Source organism: Pseudomicrostroma glucosiphilum (genome assembly GCF_003144135.1).
Source record: "Pseudomicrostroma glucosiphilum strain MCA 4718 unplaced genomic scaffold BCV69scaffold_4, whole genome shotgun sequence".
NCBI classification, from domain to species: domain Eukaryota; kingdom Fungi; phylum Basidiomycota; class Exobasidiomycetes; order Microstromatales; family Microstromataceae; genus Microstroma; species Microstroma glucosiphilum.
Window position 1 is genome coordinate 188,211 of NW_020289916.1, and position 18,968 is coordinate 207,178.

At 56.1% G+C, this 18,968-nt stretch overlaps 8 protein-coding genes across 8 annotated transcripts; 1 reads left to right on the forward strand and 7 right to left on the reverse strand.

The window, feature by feature from the left end:
- Nucleotides 1-164: 164 nt before the first annotated feature.
- Nucleotides 165-2,679, reverse strand: BCV69DRAFT_153317 (hypothetical protein). Its single transcript, XM_025489369.1, has 2 exons — nucleotides 2,193-2,679; nucleotides 165-2,116 (listed from the first exon to the last, which is right to left on the reverse strand). The coding sequence occupies exons 1-2, from the start codon at nucleotides 2,598-2,600 to the stop codon at nucleotides 200-202; spliced, it is 2,325 nt and encodes a 774-aa protein (XP_025348900.1). The 5' UTR covers nucleotides 2,601-2,679; the 3' UTR covers nucleotides 165-199.
- Nucleotides 2,680-3,070: 391 nt separating this feature from the next.
- Nucleotides 3,071-5,987, forward strand: BCV69DRAFT_276538 (hypothetical protein; the record flags this gene model as incomplete). Its single annotated transcript, XM_025491113.1, has 4 exons — nucleotides 3,071-3,165; nucleotides 3,260-3,710; nucleotides 3,793-5,760; nucleotides 5,853-5,987. The coding sequence occupies 4 exons, from the start codon at nucleotides 3,071-3,073 to the stop codon at nucleotides 5,985-5,987; spliced, it is 2,649 nt and encodes an 882-aa protein (XP_025348901.1).
- Nucleotides 5,988-7,522: 1,535 nt separating this feature from the next.
- BCV69DRAFT_246853 (phosphoglycerate mutase-like protein) lies at nucleotides 7,523-8,433 on the reverse strand (the record flags this gene model as incomplete). The annotated part of the gene is made up of 2 exons (XM_025490229.1): nucleotides 7,523-7,940; nucleotides 8,156-8,433. The coding sequence occupies 2 exons, from the start codon at nucleotides 8,431-8,433 to the stop codon at nucleotides 7,523-7,525; spliced, it is 696 nt and encodes a 231-aa protein (XP_025348902.1).
- Nucleotides 8,434-8,803: 370 nt separating this feature from the next.
- On the reverse strand, nucleotides 8,804-11,637 carry BCV69DRAFT_281672 (hypothetical protein). The gene has a single exon (XM_025492062.1). It carries the CDS (start codon nucleotides 11,238-11,240, stop codon nucleotides 8,856-8,858), a length of 2,385 nt encoding a protein of 794 aa, XP_025348903.1. The 5' UTR covers nucleotides 11,241-11,637; the 3' UTR covers nucleotides 8,804-8,855.
- Nucleotides 11,638-12,076: 439 nt separating this feature from the next.
- On the reverse strand, nucleotides 12,077-13,115 carry BCV69DRAFT_281673 (hypothetical protein). Its single transcript, XM_025492063.1, has one exon. It carries the CDS (start codon nucleotides 12,782-12,784, stop codon nucleotides 12,503-12,505), a length of 282 nt encoding a protein of 93 aa, XP_025348904.1. The 5' UTR covers nucleotides 12,785-13,115; the 3' UTR covers nucleotides 12,077-12,502.
- BCV69DRAFT_153609 (hypothetical protein) lies at nucleotides 12,679-13,539 on the reverse strand. The gene is made up of 2 exons (XM_025489370.1): nucleotides 12,976-13,539; nucleotides 12,679-12,889 (listed from the first exon to the last, which is right to left on the reverse strand). Exons 1-2 carry the CDS (start codon nucleotides 13,344-13,346, stop codon nucleotides 12,820-12,822), a joined length of 441 nt encoding a protein of 146 aa, XP_025348905.1. The 5' UTR covers nucleotides 13,347-13,539; the 3' UTR covers nucleotides 12,679-12,819.
- A 469-nt stretch (nucleotides 13,540-14,008) lies between these two features.
- On the reverse strand, nucleotides 14,009-15,727 carry BCV69DRAFT_241869 (Arginase/deacetylase; the record flags this gene model as incomplete). The annotated part of the gene is made up of 3 exons (XM_025490022.1): nucleotides 14,009-14,218; nucleotides 14,306-14,974; nucleotides 15,080-15,727. Coding segments are annotated over 3 exons (1,527 nt in total), but the record flags the coding sequence as incomplete, so codon positions are not given.
- Nucleotides 15,728-15,975: 248 nt separating this feature from the next.
- On the reverse strand, nucleotides 15,976-18,895 carry BCV69DRAFT_289765 (CDC45-like protein). The gene is made up of 2 exons (XM_025493673.1): nucleotides 18,279-18,895; nucleotides 15,976-18,206 (listed from the first exon to the last, which is right to left on the reverse strand). Exons 1-2 carry the CDS (start codon nucleotides 18,567-18,569, stop codon nucleotides 16,083-16,085), a joined length of 2,415 nt encoding a protein of 804 aa, XP_025348907.1. The 5' UTR covers nucleotides 18,570-18,895; the 3' UTR covers nucleotides 15,976-16,082.
- Nucleotides 18,896-18,968: the final 73 nt, after the last annotated feature.

An 18,968-nucleotide genomic window follows, 5' to 3' on the forward strand; every position in this document is an offset into this window, starting at 1 on the left:
CGTCTGTCTCAGCTCAGTCCCGCTGGGACGCTGGCGGATCGGAGCTTCGCCAAGCCCACGCCGCTTCCGGCCCGGTCGCGTCTCCACACGCGCATGTCGGACCGGAGAGGGGGAGAGAAAACAGAATGACAAGGGTGCGTATATTGTAGCCGAAGCAAGTCGAAGTCATGAGGCGCGGGTGACACAGTGCCACTTGCAGCTACACGGTGCTCTCTTCAGTTTGACTGTGCTCCGTGATGGTCACAGCAGAGGGAGAGCGGGGTGCTTCAAAATCACTGCCGGCTGCCTTCGCCTTACCCTTGTCCACCTTGAGCTCTCCACTGTCGCCTTCTTCTTCCGAGGATGACTCGATCTCAACGGCTCCGCCGCTCTGAGGACTTCCGCTGCCTGGTATCACGCTCAGCGCACGGTTGAGCTCTACTGACACCTTCCAGAGACTGCTCTGCGCTCTTTGTACCACCCTCAATTGCTCCTGGATGCCTCTTCTAGTCTGCAGAGCCAGGCGGTCAAACTCCGCTGGCGTGAGAGGAGTGTCAAGGTCCTCATCACTGATCTCCGCTTGAGCGTCCATAAGGTCCAGAGGTGAGGGGTGGTGCGATGAGGGCCAAGTGGCCGTAGGGACTCGAAGGAGACCGTCACTAGAGCGTGGGACAGCTCCGGTAGTGGCATTGGCTGCAGATGGGGGAAGACCGAACCTCCGCAGAGCAGCTTGTCTAGCGGCATCTCGTGGGTCCTGGGGATCATTGTCTTCGTTAGTGTCGTCTTCTGCATCTGTACCTTTCGTAGAAGCCCCGGCCGCTTCCCCACCATGGTCTATACTACTTCTGGCAGGTTGGCGCGGAGGCAGGGGCAAAGCCAATTCTGGCAAGTCGAGATTTGAAGGCACTTGCAGACTCGAAGGAGGCGGCGGCATCCAACTTGAGCGGCGTCGGGCTCCATTTGACGAGCTAGGCATGCTGTATGACGACCGCGAAGAGGACAAGGCAGCGCGTGGCTGGTCATCGGTGCCTCGTCTTTGCATCTCACGCGAAGAGAGCTCATCTGCAGTCATGGTAGTGCGCAAGGGAGAGCTGGGACGATGGGGACTGTCCACGCCGAGGACCTGATTGAGCAGACCTTGCAGATGCTGGCGCCCTCTGTTGGGATCGCCGAGAGGGCTGCTGTTGCCGGCGGAGCCATGCCGTGCTGGAAGGCGGTGAGCACCTCTCGACGCGGGGATTTGTGCAGCCGTTGAGGTGGGGGTCGGTACCCCAGGAGGTCGAGCCACACTTGCTGCTGGTCCGTGTGCCTGCCCATTCTCTTGCGCCGGAGGTTGAGGTGCTACTTCTGCAACCGGTGCGGCGGCTGCTGCCATCGGCGCTGGCGTAGTCTCGAAGACGGTGCGCCTGCAGGTAGGACAGCTCTGTTGCCTTTCTAGCCATGCTCTTAAACAATGGAAGTGGAAAATGTGTCCACAAGCCAGCTTTTTTGGCGTGTCATTTGGTCCATCTCCACTTCCAGCAGCATGTGTAGGACGGTCTTCGGAGCCTCCTGCTTCGGGTCCGGCGACGCCGTCTTGAGGGTCTGCTAGCGTAGGATCAGGACCCCTTGCCACCATCTCGTCTCTGCAGATGATACAGGTACCGTCTGTTCTCCTCAGGTCTTCATGTGTAGCGTTGGGGAAGCGAGTGTCCATGTTTCTTGTTGCAGCACGATACCTGATCAAATCCCTGATCCTGCCGAAGAAGCTTCTGGCTGTGACATAGACGTCCCGCACAATGTTGAGCGGGAGACCATAGTAGGTGAGGATGAGGCAGAAGAAGCAGACGTAGGTCGCTAGTTTGAGAAAGTCGGTCACTAAATCGACTGCTGAGACGTACATGCTCTTGGCTTCCCATGGCTCGTCGGAGCGCATGTCCTGGCAATTGATGATGTACTTGGCGATTGTGGCCCAAAGAGTTGCCGTGAGAATCATGAATTCGCTGGCGAACATGATCATGATGCCCATCCGCTGTTTTTCCAAGACCAGTACCTCGATCGCAAATGCAACCAGGAAGAGGTCCAGACAGAACAAGGTCCAGAGAACGCTGATCATACGGGCGTGGAATAGTCTCGAGACCGACGGTGATTGCTCCATCTACAAGCAGACAGGAGTACGTTATGAGACAAAACAGGGTCTCTCAGCTTCGGCGAACTTTCATCGCATAACTCACCAGCTCCACTCTGTCAGCACAAAGCCAGTGAAAGACCTTCAGGAACAACAGCGTGCCAAATAGCACCACAAAGCTGCCATCAAACTCGTCCCTAAATATTGTCATGGCTAGCAATGTCTCGGTAACAGCATACCATGACCTCTCGTAAAGATGCTCAACCTCTGTCGGCCTGAGAGACCCAAAGAAGATTGCCTGGCATACTTTGCCGAATATGAGAGTGATGAAGACGCCAAAGTTGAGTAGGACAAGCATACATCCGTTGCTCCTGCCTAGCCAGACGGCGGCGGCATAAAAGTTGGATCGCTCCCTGAAGGCTCGCACTATGACTCCTCCTGCAGCTGCTACAGAAGCTGCCCCATAGAAGACGAGCCTTTGTGGAGTGAAGAGTGGAGAAACTGCTTGAGGCATAATGAGCGTAGACGAGATGAGGTTGTAATAGAGGTGAAGGCGGATGCCACCGCTTGCCTTGTGGATGAGATCCAGCTGCTAGAAGGCCGGTCTGAGCTCAGGTCGCCATCGATTGAAGCGCCACCGTTTGCTCGCCGTGGACGCAGTGTTTATACGGGTCAGATGTCAAGGCGGCAAGGGGATCTGTTCTCAAGCCTGACGACGACGGCGATGATGGTCTGAATATCACAGTGGTGATGGAGAACAAGGTGTCGAGGGGCGAAAGCGACGTGGAGGCGCAACCCAGCCACGCGGCAATGCACCGCCGCCACTCTGAGTCCAACACGCCCCCACTTCCGTAAGGCTCCGGGTTCCCACGCCTAGAGTAGCACACCTCGCCTCCTGACCGTCTCATCACTGAGCTCACTGCTGCTGAGCATTGCATTACAGGAGAGCATATAGACTCCCCTACGGTACCTCGCTCACCTCTCATGGTCGGCGAACCGGCCCATGCAAGGCGTTTGCAGAGTCTGCATGTCACACTCATTCGCCATGGCCAATCCTTAGACAACCTCACAAACGTATGGTTAGTCGCAAGCTTCCAAGAGGAGTCTGTATGCGCATGAGATAATCCCATAATGACCATAGATCACCTTTCATCCCGTATTGACCGTCTACAGGGCCGGTCACAAGGACTCGCCCCTGACATCTACCGGCCTGGCACAGGCGAGGGCACTGGCCGAGTCCTTTGCACAGATTCACATCGATGCCATATACGCCAGCGACCTCAAAAGGGCGAGTCAAACCGCGCATGAGGTGCTCAATGCCAATCGTACAATACCTCCGCCTTTGATGGTCCAGACGCAGTCGTTACGAGAGCAGCACTTCGGACTTGCAGAGGGTAGGGACTGGACCGAGGCAGAGTGGACCAATCCCAACAAGAGCAAAGGGGCCGACGCTCGAAAGCTGGCCTTTCCCGAGGGAGAAAGTCTCGAGGCCGTCAATGCCCGTTTGACGACTGCCATCAGGAGATTCATCGTACCTCGTCTCGAAGCGCTGCGAGGGCCAGATCTCTGGTCCGGACCGCCGCCGCACGTGGTCATTGTGGCCCATGGTATTTCCATTGCAGAGGTGAGTAGGCTGCACTGTCACGGCCAATTATCAAATTGACAAGTCCTGATGATGACCAAAGTACTGTTTGATCTTGCTGCAGATCCTTCGAGTCCTCATGTCCTACCACGACGTCGAGTCCAGCTACCCAGCGCCATGGCCACATCCAGCTCTGGCCTACAAGCGAGTCAGGCTCGACAACACCGGGTGGACTCGATTGCAACTCAGTGTGCCTTTTGGACATACTTCGAGTACTGAAAAGACAGTGCCGCCCGCAGAAGCTCCACAACTCCTTGGCCCTGCAGGAAACGGTGGCAAGGCAGACAGCGGGAGCACCTCACCCACGCCCGCTGCCAGGATACCAGCACAGCTGTCGACTGCAGATGGTGGAAAAGCCATGCAGTCGGCGGTCGAAGGCGAGACATCAGCTGTCCCCATCGATCCTCCTTCTTTGATCTCTCAGCTGCCAAAGCCGCCACGGAGAGACATCTTTGTCAAGTTCGTTGGTCATCAGAACAATATCGACCATTTGGCAGGATTCGCCATGTCGGGCGGCATTGGATCTGCAGCAAATATCCTAGGAGGTGGAGTAGCAACAGACAATGGCGGTTCGAGAGATGTTGAGAGACATAAGGAGACGAAGGGCGCTGGGAGAGGTGCCGTTGGCGGTGGCTTGACCAGGCCAGATTCAGGTCATGGCAATACAGTGCGCTCGCGTCTCAATCAGAGCACAGCCACTTCCACGTCCAGTGGCCTGGCCACACCAGAAGGTAGCATTGGGGACAGAAGGCCCTCTCCCACCAACAATGCATCATTTGGCGGCTCTCCATCTGGCAAGTCCGGATCCTACTCAGACAAATCGATACCCTCATCTTCCTCAGATCCACTTGGGCACAGTGGCCTCTCCAAAGCCACGGGCAAGCAGCTCAGCTTTCCTTCACCAGCTCATACACTTCAAGCACCAGGAGCCTCAAGTGATACCTGGAAAGGAATTTGTTCAAAGATCCTACCTCTGTTTGGTACTGAGGGTCTCAAGACACCCGTTGAAGAGATTAGCGAAAGCGTTTCGATACACATCAGGCGGACACTCGATCGTGGTCCTGCCAGGGCTTGGAGCTCTCTGACACTCGACCTACGGCAGCTGATAGGTACTGGTCTCTTGGCCCTAGAGAACAGATTAGGCGGTGCGTCTTCTCTGTCGGCGGGCGAGGACAGGCAACTCCTCATGAAGCTAGCAGATTGCTGGACGGCATTTGGTCAAATTCTCCCGTGGATCGAAGCGGCCTTCCTACCCCTTGCAACTGACCCGGTGCTGCTCAGCCTGGCTACGGGCGGATCTGCGAATGGGAGAAGCCTGCCAGCGCAAAGTCTGTCCCCATCGGACAGCCACCACATTCTCTCTTCCCCCGGCTCAAGCAACACAAGTCATCAGCAGCAATCACTACTCCGCTCGCAACCAGTAGACGTCAAGAAGCTTGGTCTGTCCGTCTTCCGAGACTCGCTCGTATTGCCGCACTTTGACAGGCTGGTTCAGCTCTTTGCCAAAATGGGTGAATTCGGTGGCGCCATGGCGCAGGAGGGTCACTATACTGGTAGCGCGCCAGCAGCATCATCTGGAGGGCGTCCTAGCGCTACTGCTACACATTCCAATCCTCTCCTGGAGGAAGACGCCACTTCCTCTTCTCCAGGCCCCCTCGTGACCAAGCTCACACAAATGATTCACATCGTCCGCTCCGTTCAATCTGGTGATGACGCTCAGCAAGGCATCGACGGTCTACTGCGTGCGCTCAGAGTGGGCACATCGAGGGAAGGACGAGCCTCGGTGGCGTATGGCGGAGGAGGGATCCCAGCCTCCTGTTCCATGGGAAGCACAAGTGGGAGCTATGATCGTGCCAATAGAAGAGGGTGGGTCCCACCACCTTCGGGAAGACGGAAGAGCTCGTTTGCCGCTGCGCAAGAGAGGGGAGAAGAAGAAGTTGCAGCGGCAGCGGCGGCGACGAGTGGTGAAGCCGTCGGAGTAGCTGGGAATGTAAAGCGCCAGGGCAGTAGTGGGTCTACTAACGGCCACGGGGTGAGCAGCAGTCTCGCACCTCGAGGAAGAGCTACAAGCCCCTCTCCCTCCCCTTCTCCTTCCCCGGGCTCGCGCTCTCCCCTCGTACGTAGAGGAGGGGAGGGCGAAGGAAGCACTACAGGCGGAGCATCCAGCACGCAGGAAGTGGAACACCCCCTGCCGGCAAGCCTCTCGGCAACAGCACTTCCAGCGCCACAAACTCCCCGCAGCCCCCTCACCCGCGGTGAAGAGGAGCGCCCCCCAGCAAGTGGAGAGGCAGTCTCTTCTCCCCATTTCCCTCCACAACTCTAGCAGCAGCAGCAGCAGTAGTAGTAGCAGCAGCAGCAGCAGCAGCAGCAGCAGGGTACACCAGTACGATATGAGATGAAGTGAGATGCGCCTTGCTCTCAATAGCGCAAGTGCGGACTGCGGACTGCAGGCGGGATTGGGACTGGTAGCGGTATCGGTAGTAAAAGGGGCGGGCGAGTGGGGCGTCCTGAGGCTTCATGTCTTGTACCATACGGGAAGTATAGCCACTCCGCTATACTACGCTACGCTTTTCTTTTTCTGCCAGATGAAGCACAGAGCTGCTTAGCGGCGTACTTGGACTAATGCCACTGCCACTGCCAATACTACTGCCTCTGCTACTGCCAATACTACTGCCGATGCCTCTGCTGCTTTCAATGGCTCTGCCGCGTAGATCCATCTCTTCGACTGACCGAAGACCAAGACCAAAACCAAGACCAGGCGAGGGACACTGCATCTGCTCCCTCTTTTAATACACACACACACACACATCCTCTCTCTCTATTTGTGGCATCTATGAATCCTTTTCAATTCCTGACTGGTTTGGCTTGTTTTCTTGAGTTCGAGGTCATCTCCCTCCACTCCACTCTACTCTACCTCTCCCCTTTCATTCTACTCTTCATCTCTCAAAACTCTCTTTCCTCCCCTTACCCGACGGCTGAGTCCTCAAAGTCTGACCCCTTGAGCTTCAAGTGCGGCTTTTCTAGCATCGGCAAGCCTAAGTCGCTCCTCGAGTTGCTGCAGCTCTCTTGCTTGCGATTCTACGCTCTGAAGTCTGCGGGGCGGGGCGAAGCGGGGCGAGGCGGGGGAGAAGCGAGGCGAGGCGGGGGAGGAGCGGGGCAGACAGAGGAGGGGGATGCGCACAGGTTGGAGAATGGCAGAAGAGGGAAAAGAAGGTCAGCTTCTCACCAGCAGGGACGAAGAGGGTCCATGTATGGAGAGAGTAGAGCCGTACTCACTTTTCGGCTACTTTTCCCTCTAGTTCTGCAAGTCTATCGCTACCACCACCCGTGCCAACACCACTCCCACTACTGCCACTAGACGTCCCATCCAACCGGCCAGCAAGAGCACTCTGTCCGCTGCTTGGGGCTCCAGACCTGTTGTGAAGCAATGCGGTCGAGGGAAAGAGACACGTAGTGATCAGCATCCGATCTTTTCTCTGCTGCCTCTCAGCAAGACCGGCAAAGAAAGATCCGAAAAAGGGCGGGGTGGGGCGCAACAGGGAAAGCAAAAAGGAAAGGGGGGAAGAGGTGCTGGGCTGTTTTGAAGAAGCTTGCAAGACTCTGGCTCTCTCGTCTCTCTTGTCTCTTCGTGTCGTGTCTTCTCTCCCTCTCGGTCTTCCTTTGCTCGTCCTTTTGGGCAGCAGCCTTTTCTCCCTCTCCCTCTCCTCTTCCAATGTCAAGAGGAGAGCTCTACAACCTCGAATGGATACGATGATGGATATACGTACGTTCATTCCTGTCCCAAGTGCTTCTACTCACAACTTCCCATCGTCATTTCCGGACTTTCCGGCAAATTCGGTAGAAGTAGGTTGCCATCCACCCGCCGTGACTTGCAATCCTTCAGAAGTGAGGAAAGCCTCATCCTTGTCGACCCAAGCGGGGTCAAAGTCGTAGGTTCTGGCCTCGGCGTTGTTCCAAGCGTGGGTAGAGTTGCCGTGAGGGCCGGCAGTGATGCGACGGAGGATGTCACCGTGGGCGACGACGAGGATGGTGTCCTCTGTGCGGGAGCGAAGCCATTGACGGACCCACTGGGCTCGCTTGTTCAGCGAGGCTTCGTCTGCGGCGAATTGTCCACGCTTGGATGTCCAGTCTGCAGTCAGGAGGGAGAGGTCGAAGGAATTGAACTCTGGGTCGGCCTCGAGGACCTCACGAGGCGAGCCGGTATCGCATGGGCTGTAAGAGAGAGAGGGGGGCAGAGGCACAAGAGGGAGTGATTAGAGTCATAGTCGGGTAGAATCATCAAAGGCAAAGTGGGAGATCCTCACAAGTCGTTGCATTCTGAGGTTCGGTAATTACCAAGATGAGCGGGAGGAAAGTCAGACTATCAATATCTCCTGGTACGGTGCTCATACTCCCTTTGCCTCTCCCCTTTTTTCTCTCCCCCTCACTCACCCTGCAACTGAGGCAAACAAATCACCTCTTTCCTTCCTCCCAATCTCTCAATCGTAGGACCCCATCCAATAACACTAGTCTGCAACGTCCTCTTCAATGGACTGCTAACTACCAATTGAACTTTCTTTTGCAATTCTAGAGGAACAAATTCAGGAAGTTTAGAACATTGTTGTTTCCCTAGGTCAGTAAGGGGAGCATCGGGAAGAGAGTAGTCATTGCCGACATTGTGAGTCGCTTGAGCGTGACGACAGAGGATGATGGTCGAGGGAGGCATGGTCAGAGGGAGGGTTTGTATGAGTGGTGAGGTTGAGTAGGATGGATACAGAGGAAGGAAGGAAGGAAGGAGGGATGGAAGCACGACTCATGGCCTTCGCCTCGCCTAAACTCAACCAACGCAACACTGCAATTGCAAGATTCACACTCCGCTCCACCTCCACCCAACCCACGGTACGGTCAGATCCCTTGGGGTTGGCTACGCTATGGGAGCATCACATCACATTACCATCGTACAAGCACAGGCACGAGCATTCGCGCAGCTGAAAGCAGACGGACAATGGTAATAGTATGTACATTCAGAACGACACCATCAGGAGGTCTTACAACACAACACGCGTACCAAGAGGTGTGAGCGCCAACGAGTCCTTCCCAATTGCCTTCCCGCAGAGATCTCCTGTCAGGAAGATTTGGCTTAGCTCCTCAATCTTCATTAGCAACAAAGAGAGTGTGCCTTTTCCCTCCCGGACCCCAAACCAAATTCCTCTCTGCCTCTCTCAACTCTCCCTCTTCCTCCATCTCTTCGGCCTCGGTAGACTGACTCCACTTGTTCTCACGTCTACTCCCCTGAGCCTGAGCCTGACCCTGAGTAGTGCTCTCAGACACGCCAGAAGGAGTCGTCACTGCGTTGTCTTCCCCTCGAAGTACAGGAGAGATGGAGCGCGAAGAGGGCGCTACAGACGTAGGCTTCCGGTCCAGGTCTACAGGTGGGTCCAAACGGGTTGGGGTGACACCCGTGGAAGGGGTCCTCCAGAAGTGTTCCGAGTCCGAGGGCGCAACGCTGGGAATATTGAGCGCGTTGACGCCTTGTAGTGAAGTGTGCGAGGGCCGAGGAGAGACAGAAGGGCTGACAGGCCTCAAGTTCGGGGAGAGCTGACCGTCGGGAGCCGTAATCGCTGCCGCTTCTCCTCCGTGGGTGCGGTGGCCGGCCATATCGAGATGACCGTATCTGCTAGGCGGCCAATTGCCATCGTAGGAAAACGGCGGTGGACTGGCCGTCGCTCGTCGAGGTGTAGCAGCAGTCTGCACTCCGAAAGCACTCGTAGCTGCCAGGGCTCCCGCGGTTGGCATTTGGTCTTGCGAGGACTGTCGTCCGCTTGCGTGGAAGCTCTTCCTCATCTGCATCAAGTTACCAGAAGAAGCATTGCGTGGCCTCGGTGGTGGCAGAGCTCCAGGAGAGTCTGTGCTTCCTTGCGGCGCAGGTGTCTTCCACATGAGCGGAGAAGCGGCTCGTGGCGAGAGCTGGCTACCCGATGGGAGCGCCTTGGCGGGATTGCCGGCCGAGGGCGGACCAAAGGACGATTGGCGGAATCGCGGGGAGAGGTGTGTGGGAGGGGAGCTAGGCCTGGATGGTGGTGAGAAGTGAGGAGACTCTCCACCGGCGGGGGCTGTACCCTGTCGTGCAAGAGACCTGTCCAGCTCATCGGCAATCGATCGCGGCCGGGTCGAGGCAGGGTTGGGGAAGTAACGCGGCGAGGCGAAGAAGGGAGGCGTACCGACGGAATTCTGCGCACCTCCAATATGGGGGGTCAGTGGAGGTGATGATGGAGGCGAGAGGTGGATGCTGCTCGTGGACTGACGGCCCGTCGAAAGTGGTGGCCGTGACCCAGCTGCCATCTTCGCACTTTCTGCTAGGGCAATTGGCGGTGTGCCTTTGCGATCGGGAGCGTCGTGATAATAGCTCAGTCGACTGTTGCTGCTGCCCGAGCGATCAAGAACTGGATGTACTGGGTATGCCGGCACGTAGGGGTTGTGAGCGTGATTACCCTGGGAAGAGTTGGCTGGAGGTGAATACGGCTGCCCATTGGCGTCATAACTCTGAATAGCCGCTTGTGTGTCGATGTTGAGTGGCCAGGCGGGAGGGAAGGTCTGGCCACCATAGCTTGGAGGTGAGGAAGGCGGCATGCCGGACGCTGGCTCTGTCGAAGGTTGCGAGTGATGAGCCAGAGTAGGAATTGCTAGCGACGAGTGTGGTTGCTGTGCCAACTCGGCCATGTCCTCCTCGACGCTCTGATCACCGGACGAAGTCTGTCCGGCCTCTACGCCCTTCGAGTATTGCGAATCGTCTCGCGTCAAGCCTCGTCGCATGGTCCCACCTTCGGCCCTCGTTCCCATGTGTCCATTCGATCGCTGGAAGAGGTCGTCCAGTCCCTGTTGGTCCTTGTACCGCCTTCTTCTTCTCAGACCAAACCAGACCAGAAGCGCCAGCAACAGTAGTCCTGCTACACTACCGACTGCCCCACCGACGATGGCACTCGTGTTGTTGTGGCCTTGGGAAGTAGTAGTTTGAGTCACGGACGTCTCGCTAGCAGCCGGTCCCTCGACGACTGTTACCACAACTGGGGTCATGCTGGACATGGTCTGCGTGTAGGTGATGAAGACAATGGACGTGGAGCCAGATTCATCGCTGACAGTGGCCAGAGCAGAGGTGACTGTCGAGGTAGACTGGACCGTCGAAGCAGACAACGAAGTGGCAGTGACCCTTTTGGAGGAAGCAAGGGCAGACGTGGCCGTGGGTGCGGACGTGGATGCGACGGGACATTCGCCAGTAGAGTAGAGGGTTGCAGTGGGTATCGTCAGGACGGTAGCATAGGAGGAGGTGATGGTAGAGAGTGCAGTGGATGTGGACACCGAAGTGGTGGTATAGGAGTCATCGTCATCGTCTGAAGAACCGTCGGCAGGGGCGCCTCCTACAGCCAGAGTGAGTGTGACTGGGGTAAGGACCGTCGAGACTACTACCGTGGGAACAGATGTGGTGGTGGTGCGAAACAAGGTGGCCGTAGCCACGCTGCTACCACAGGAAGCCATGCTGTTGGGTGGGGTTGAGTAGCAAGGGGAGAGGAATGGCGATGGAGAATATCGGCTTTTGTCTGTCGATCTTGGCGAATGTGGTCACGGCGGAAGCGGGTGCCCAGAACCGCAAGCAGGGAAAAAGGCCCGGCGGAGAGGAGTGAGAAGGGTTTAGGAGAAGATGGGCTTGTTCTCTCGAGGGAGGCAGTCCGAAAGGAGAAAAGGGAGAAAGGAAAGACGGGAGCCCGTCGTCGAGCAGTAGCCCCTTGAGGAGGAGATGTGGTGAATAGAAGATTCGAGGGTGAAGATAACAACGCACGAGGTGAGGATCGAGGAATAGGAGAAGGGCAGCAACGGACGGTGGGGAGCGAGCAGCACGTCGGCCGCACCGGGGGGGGGCGGGCGGCCTTGTGTGTGTGCGTGTGTGTGTGTGTATAGGCAGTGCGGCAGGAGGAGCAACTTCTAGACCGATGGTGCTGAGCCCGACGAGCGGAAGTCGCGGGTTGAATCTCCGCCTTGTGGGTCAGCCGCGTTTGGAGTGTGGGCTGGTGCCGTGGGAAAGGAAGCGTGGGCAGGGGCGTAGTAGGGTCAAGTCTCGGCTGCACCCTCGGCAGCAACGCGAACCAAAAAGGACCGACGCAGACACGAGGACAAGAGGCGACACAGGCACTTTACCAGAGGAAGACGATGCAGCCACGCAGCGGAGCACAATGGCATCCCACGACCACGTGCAGACAAGACCCTGCCACCCAGACCACTACACACCTCGAGGCCATACAAGGCACGCGCCACTCGGTCATGCAGCAGACCGTCAGCCATCGGCCGGGGGAATCGTGCACACCCGCGGCTACAAACACGACTCACTGCTGCACCTTCGGCAACTGCAACTTGCATCCTCAGATCGCCCGACTGCCCGCACAGCATCAAACAACCAAGGCTTCGCTCTCCACCTGCCGACCAGCACTTTGGCACAATCTTCACGTATGCCTTGTTCTTACGCCCCTACTTGCCGACTGTGAACCCCTCCGAAGCCTACTAGAAGGACAACTTCAGTCAAAGCTTTGCCAAATCAGCGTGGAAAGACAAGCAGTATGGTAGGGACTAGATCACTGCATGCATCGAAAAGAAGGACACAGCGAGGTACTCGTCAATGACGACATAATGTACTGATAAAGAGAAAAAAGAGTTTGGACAGGACAAAAGGGGCCGTTCGTCTCTGGAAAAGACCCGTGGCCTTCGCACTCGCACTCGCACTCGCACTTGCACTCGTATCCGCTTTCTCAATTCGGCTTCTGCATATAGAAGACCATTTCATTCTCCAAGTTCCTCGGGCTCATGCAAACCACCGTATCGGGATTGTTCTTGTCCCCACGCACCTGCACACTCGGATCCTGAGCGTAATTGGCCGCCATTAGTCCTTTGACGCAAGTGTTTTGACAACCGTGTGCTGGATACCAGTTGCCGGAGCCACCGGGGGCGATGAATTCGACAGTGGGCTGGAAATACCAGTAGTAGAGGACGGTGAATTCTGTGGAATGGTGACAACACAGAAGGAACCTCATTAGAGCACCCACTGCTGTCTAGCCTAGCACTTTCGCTACTCACTTTCTTTATGAACAATCTTGTAAGGCAAGGGGCCCTTCTTGTACTGGATACCATCATACAGGCTGAGGGACACAGGCAAGGATAAGGGGTAAGTGCCCAATGCAAGTCATCCCACGTCTTAGCGCTGCTCCGCTTGAGTGGAACTCACATAGCACAGACAGTATGAGGTGTGCTGCACGTAAAGTGCCACTTGGACGCAGCGTTGGGGTCAGAGGTGGCTTTCTCGTCCGTCACTGCTGCACCACTGGCCACATCTCGTAGCTTGATTCCATGTTCGCCCTGGGTAAGGTAGGTGATCTCCTCGTGAGGCACCCTCTCCATGAATTCATCGATCGTAGTAGCACCAGACTCTTCCCACAAGCGCTTGTGATGGGCCAGTTGCTTGTCCGCCTTTGAGGAAGTTGCCCTCTCGAGGAGATTACCCGATCGCTTGCAAAACGTGTACTCGGCACTGACTCCACTCAGTCCTAGGCCGAGAAGTGCAATGGCAAGAATGGAGAGGGTCTTGGTGACGTGCATGATAGTGATGCAGGATGAGAAGGATGGGAAGTCTTGCAGGGTAGAACAATTGTGAATGGCCGTTGACGCTTCTTATAAACCCGTCGTGTAATGCTGAGGCTGTGTATTGCGTTGAGGAATGAAGGGCAACATCGGCATTGTATTCGGTGCCCCGTGATCACTTCACCAGAGGGCGTCGGCCATAGGTAGGAGGTAGTAAAGTGCCTCGTCTCTGTGAGAATCGTCATGCCAGGGACCATCCGATTCTGCCTCATTGTGAGGCGAATGGCTAGTGATCCACTGTTCCGGGTCCATGTACCTGATTGCCTTCAACAATTTTGCCCATAAGAGTCCGATACGGCAATTAGGTCCCGTACTCGGATCACACGCCTAAACCTCGATATTCCGATGCACTCAGGAGGAGATCAGGCCGCAATTGCAGGACTAGTGATAGGCAATATGTTCCGCACGGCCCGGGACATTGGTACTGCGTCTTGCGCCGTCAGCACCGTACCTGACCACAATGACCTCGGAGATCCAGAAACAAATGTTGTCCTCGGGCAAAGTCAATGACGTCTACAGCTCCTCTCACAGACCAACAATTACCGAGATGCGCTCTACTGACTCCTCTTGTGCCTCTCGATCTTATCCTTCTCAAGTACCCCGATGGTCAGGGCGCAGTATTGCTCCACTTTACGGAGATATTCCTCGTCATTCAGCAAATCCAGTCTATCTCCGGCTGGGATATCGAGAGTGGCAGCAGCCCCATAGAGCGGCCAGTCAGGGCTTGTCTCTGGGATGGCCGACTGAAGGGTCAAAACATCAGGTGGCAAAAGAACGTCGTTGCTCTTGCCTTCCAAGGAGCACGTTGACCGGATGTGAGCTCCTGGCGACTGGCGTCGCGCATTGTCACCATCTTTGCGATCGACCGGTTGCTCGGCATCAGCCGTCCCTGGCTCGCCTTCGCCCTGTACGTGCACCTCGGCATCTGGTGGTGCGCTGCTGTGACCGTGGCCACTACCTAGGTCGAGTCGACCGAGAGCAAGAGCCGTGATGGCAGTCCAGCCTCTTGCAGCGTTTGGGGAGTTGTAGCCACCACCTCCGAACAGCAAGACTTTGATCCCAGGACGTTGCCGGGCATACCTCAGCACGTGATCCACCGAGAGCAGAACACTGTTCAGGTCAAGATTCCATTGCTTCATGGGATCGCCAGCTAGACCATCTAAACCACACTGGACCACGATCGCTTCTGGTTCGTAGGCAGCCAAGACTGGCATCACACAGCTCGACCATACTCGAGCCCAGCTTCCTGGCCCTGCATCCGGGTGAAGGGGAAGATGCAGCGAATGGGCATCTTTACGAGCATCAGACGTGTCTTTGCCCTCTTCGAAGTCATTCCTGCCAGTGAGCACATCAGGAGCGACCGGGTAAAAACCTCGAGCTCGATTATGGATCGAGAGAGTGAGGACAGAGGAGGAACCTCGGAAGGCTTCTTCGACCCCGTCTCCCCAGTGCAGATCTAGATCCAGGTACAGAAGCCTCTCGAGACGCTTCAAGACCGTACGACGCTTCCTGCTAGCCAGTGCAGGTGGCTTGAGCCCGCGCTTGTTGCCATTGGTTTTACTTTTGTCATGAGCCCGGATGATATCCTCGGGTCGAGCACCGAAGCCAAGTTGTGTGCTTGCAGACGACGAGGCAGAGGCACTGGCAGCGATCTTCAGGCCTTCAGAAGGCTCGTGACTCTCATCAATGACTATCTTGCGAGGTTTGCGGAGCTCGAGGATAGCCAATACAATATCATTCACGTAGCAAAATCCAGCCGCTCGAGACTTGTGTGCATGATGTCTTCCACCATCCCAATTGATAGCTATGTCTGCTGTATCATTTGCAAGGCACTTGGCTGCTGTTATCGAAGCCCCTGCCACAAGTCGAACATGACCGGCTAGCTCGGGAAAGCGATGACAGTCGTCCACCAACCCGCAACCCTCGTCGTTCATAGGTCTCTGTTGATCTTTGCCAGAGAGAAGCACTTCGATGTATGTCCCGGAGTGAAAGGCTTGCAGCTCTTGCTCGGTAGCAGGTTCGGGAGTGATAACTTCAGCTCTCTCCAGGTGATCGGCAACACTTGTAGCAGCCGCATGCTCTTTGCCGCTGCCATGTCCGTCTTGGCCTTCGCTCTGACCGGGATTCCCTCCAGCAAGCAATCTGACCAGTGTGGAGGCATCCTCTTCATGCTCCTCAGAATTTGCTACTGATGTTGCTTGATTCTCTAGCGCAGATGGAAGACCTAGCAGACCAAAGTGATACGCGAGAGAGTGTACCATCTGTGACCGGCCAATATTGGAAGGCAAGGCATTCGAGGCCGAGATGAGGGCAGGAGAAAGCGCATAGCATACACGCGGGCGAGGCGCCGACAGTGCTTCTGTGGAAGCCATCACACTCTGCTGAGCCGCAAGTCAGATATAGCTTGCGGTCTGCGTGAAAGGCTTTGCAGCATGACTTGTACACCTGCGGGTGACCAGACCAGTAGGGACAGGAACGATGGGCAAGACGTTAGGAAGAAGTGAGCCTGGCATTTCGAAATTGCGCTCAGGCCAATTTTGACGGAAGTGGCTACGCCAAGCCTCAAGACACGCGTCAGGCAGTCCAGTCAGGCAAAAGACGAATTTGGTACAAGAGACATGTGTGTACAAGTGATGCAGATGAGTAGCGGGGAATCGATGAATATATGCAATGCTGAACAGCAACCTTCCTCGTTCAGCTCTTGAGGTGCAGCCTCTCGACGAATCCCCCCAGGTCTTCTTGTCGAATCTCGACGATTCCGGTGTCGAACCAACCTTCGTAGCGACTCCTCGCACCGGACTTTTTGATAGCATCTTGGAATGCCAGTCCGAAGCGATTGCGCTCGGTGTCTCCATACTCGTTCGATCCCACCAGTCCAACAACCAGGTAGGTGCCCGTAGTCTGGTTCAGGGCACACAGCACGAATGGTAGCGATCTAGCCGCGAGGGCCTCGGCCGTATCCTCCGCATCGCCCTCATCGTCCACATTCTTCCTCTTCAGCCTCGCCTTTTCCTTGCGCAGCTTTTTCGCCTCGATCTTCCTTCGGTCTTGTTCATTGACAATGTCTCTCAGCGCATCGGTCAACCAGAGCCCGAGCCTGGTGAGCATAGAGGGCTGCGCAGCGAAGAGGTCGAGGTGAGGTCCGTCGCGTAGAATTGCGAGACGGAAGGACTTCATTGACCGGATGGACTGCTTGTCGATGAGCGATGTACCAACACTCAAGATCGCTGAATGTAGCGAGCGGGCCAGACTGAGTGAGGAATTGAGGAGGGACAGGTTGCCGGACTTTTTGGTATCCAGTGCTTCATATGTGGCAAAGAAGTTTCTCACCCAAGCAGCTTGTTGTTTGGACGGGTATGCGTCGGACTCGCCGAGCTGCTCACCCTCCGCATCTTCTCCCTCACCCTCTGTGCCAGTTGCGCCGTTACGAGGAGGCGCATTGTTCTCTTTATCATCCCCCGACCGGCTGTCGGCACCACCTCCACCGATGCTCCACAATCGCTTTGCGCCAAAGAGCTCAGAGCTGACTGGTGTGCCTTGACCCCCATAGGCTCCTCTACTATCCATTCCGATGCTTGAGTTGCCGGGAGCTGCACCGCTGAAGGTCAAAGCTTCGTCTTGTACTTCGATCTTGATTCCAGTCGCAGCGGTCAGAAGAGCGTTGAGACCTTCTACTGTATCCATTGCCGAGAGTGGGTTCGAGCGATAGCCAAAGGAGCGGATGAAGGATTGGAAGACCAGCTCAGTCAAACCATACTCAGGCGCAATACTGTCGAGACGGCTGATGAGGGAATTCCGCAAGTCGAGAGGCATGTTGTTGTAGTGTTGTCTGGAGTGTATTAGGGAAAATCCCATCTTGGCCAACAGGCCTCGAATCTTGATCAGGCCCTTCTCTCTCCAGACTCCAAGCTTGCCAGCAACGTAGGGCGTGTGGTACATTGCGCTTTCCAGACTCCAGTGCCGATACAGAGTGAACCGCAGCTCCTCTTTCACCACTCGTATCCTACCATCGTCTGCTGTTGCTGGTTTGGGGAGGTGATCAGTGGGCGCAGCAGCTACAGTGTGCCCATTTGTCGTCGGTGGAGGCGGGTTGAGGGCTAACACATCCGAGCCTAGCGAGGAGGCGTGCTGCTTGTACAGGTAGTACGGGACCGCATTCGAGATGTACTGGTGTGTGAGGCCCAGAATGGCGAGCCAGAGACCTTCGTTCTCAGCCCGGCCTAGAGCTTCGGCCAAGGTGAAGATCATGCCCGCCACGCTCATACCGAGACCGGTACCGCGATGATAATAACGCGTGAGAATGGCTCGATAGACGTCTCTTTGTTCCCTGCTCACCCGCTTGACAGGTGACTTGCGAGCCTTCTTGCGCCGACGAGAGCGACCCGCATGTCCTTCCCCCTCCTCGTCCTCTTGACTGCCTACACTGCTGCCTCGTCTCTGCTTCCTTTTCCTTCCGAGGCCGCTCGAAGACCCTTCTCCGGCAGAGTCTGCCTCGCTCTCATCTTCATGTTCACTCTCCTCATCCTCCTCACTTTCGCTCTCCGAGTCAGATTCGTCGTCCTCGTCACTATCGACGTCAAATTCGAGGGTCTCATAAGCCTCCCTCTCTTTTTGCATCTTGGCGACGATGTCTCCATCGTCCCAGACCCAGATTCGGTCCATGATTTCGTTTGTAGCGAAGAGGTTGTCCAGATTCCAGGGCCGATGTGAGTCTATCAGATGGATATGTGTGGCGTTGGTTAGGGGCAGAGCATCAGGTCCAAAGTAGGACGGCAGGGAGAGGAGGGATCCAAGGTTCAAGAGAACAAGGGTGTGTAGCTGTTGCAGAGACAAATTTCGTGGTTAGCGTCTGAACATCTTCTGAGCCATTCACCGAACGCATGTACCCACATCCTCATTCCCCGCAACATCCTCTGCCAATATCCGTTGCATCCTCTTGAAACCGTCTACTGGCGCGATCCTATACATGATCTCGTCCTCGGTCAAGAGCCTCGCCAGAGCTCTAGCCGCACAGATCGCATCTACGTCCGTGGCCACCAGGATCAACACCGCTCCTGCAGCAGCAGAGCCCATTGCGGACTGTCTCCGTGCGGACCTGAGGATGTGGTGGTATGCATGAGAGTAGTCCTTGGCCGAGGAGGGGAGCGAGGTATGGGGGTTTGGAAGGTGCACGAGCACCATGGTGAAGGAGCTTACGAACAAGCACCTCGGCCTCCGGAACTGTTGTGCCCGGACCGATCAGCGATGCGTGCTATTCCCGCCGAAATGTCGCGAGGAGCAGCAACTGTTTACGTGATGGTGGCTGCTCGGGTGGGAATGACAAAAGTGTACGCTGCAATGCTCTCAAGCAGGGAATCTGTGAGAGATGAGCGCCGGTGCTTGGAATCCAGTTGCTGCGTGGGGCTTGAAGAGATGAAACGATGCTGCTCGATGATGCTGGTGTGGTGATGGGATCTGACAAAAGGAGAGTGGTAGGCCTCGGGTAACTGGCGTCGCCTCTTGTCCAAAGTGACACTTTCGTGACGCGAACCAATTTCGCTTCCGCCTGCCAGGAAGGCGCCCCGCCAAAAGCCACGCAGC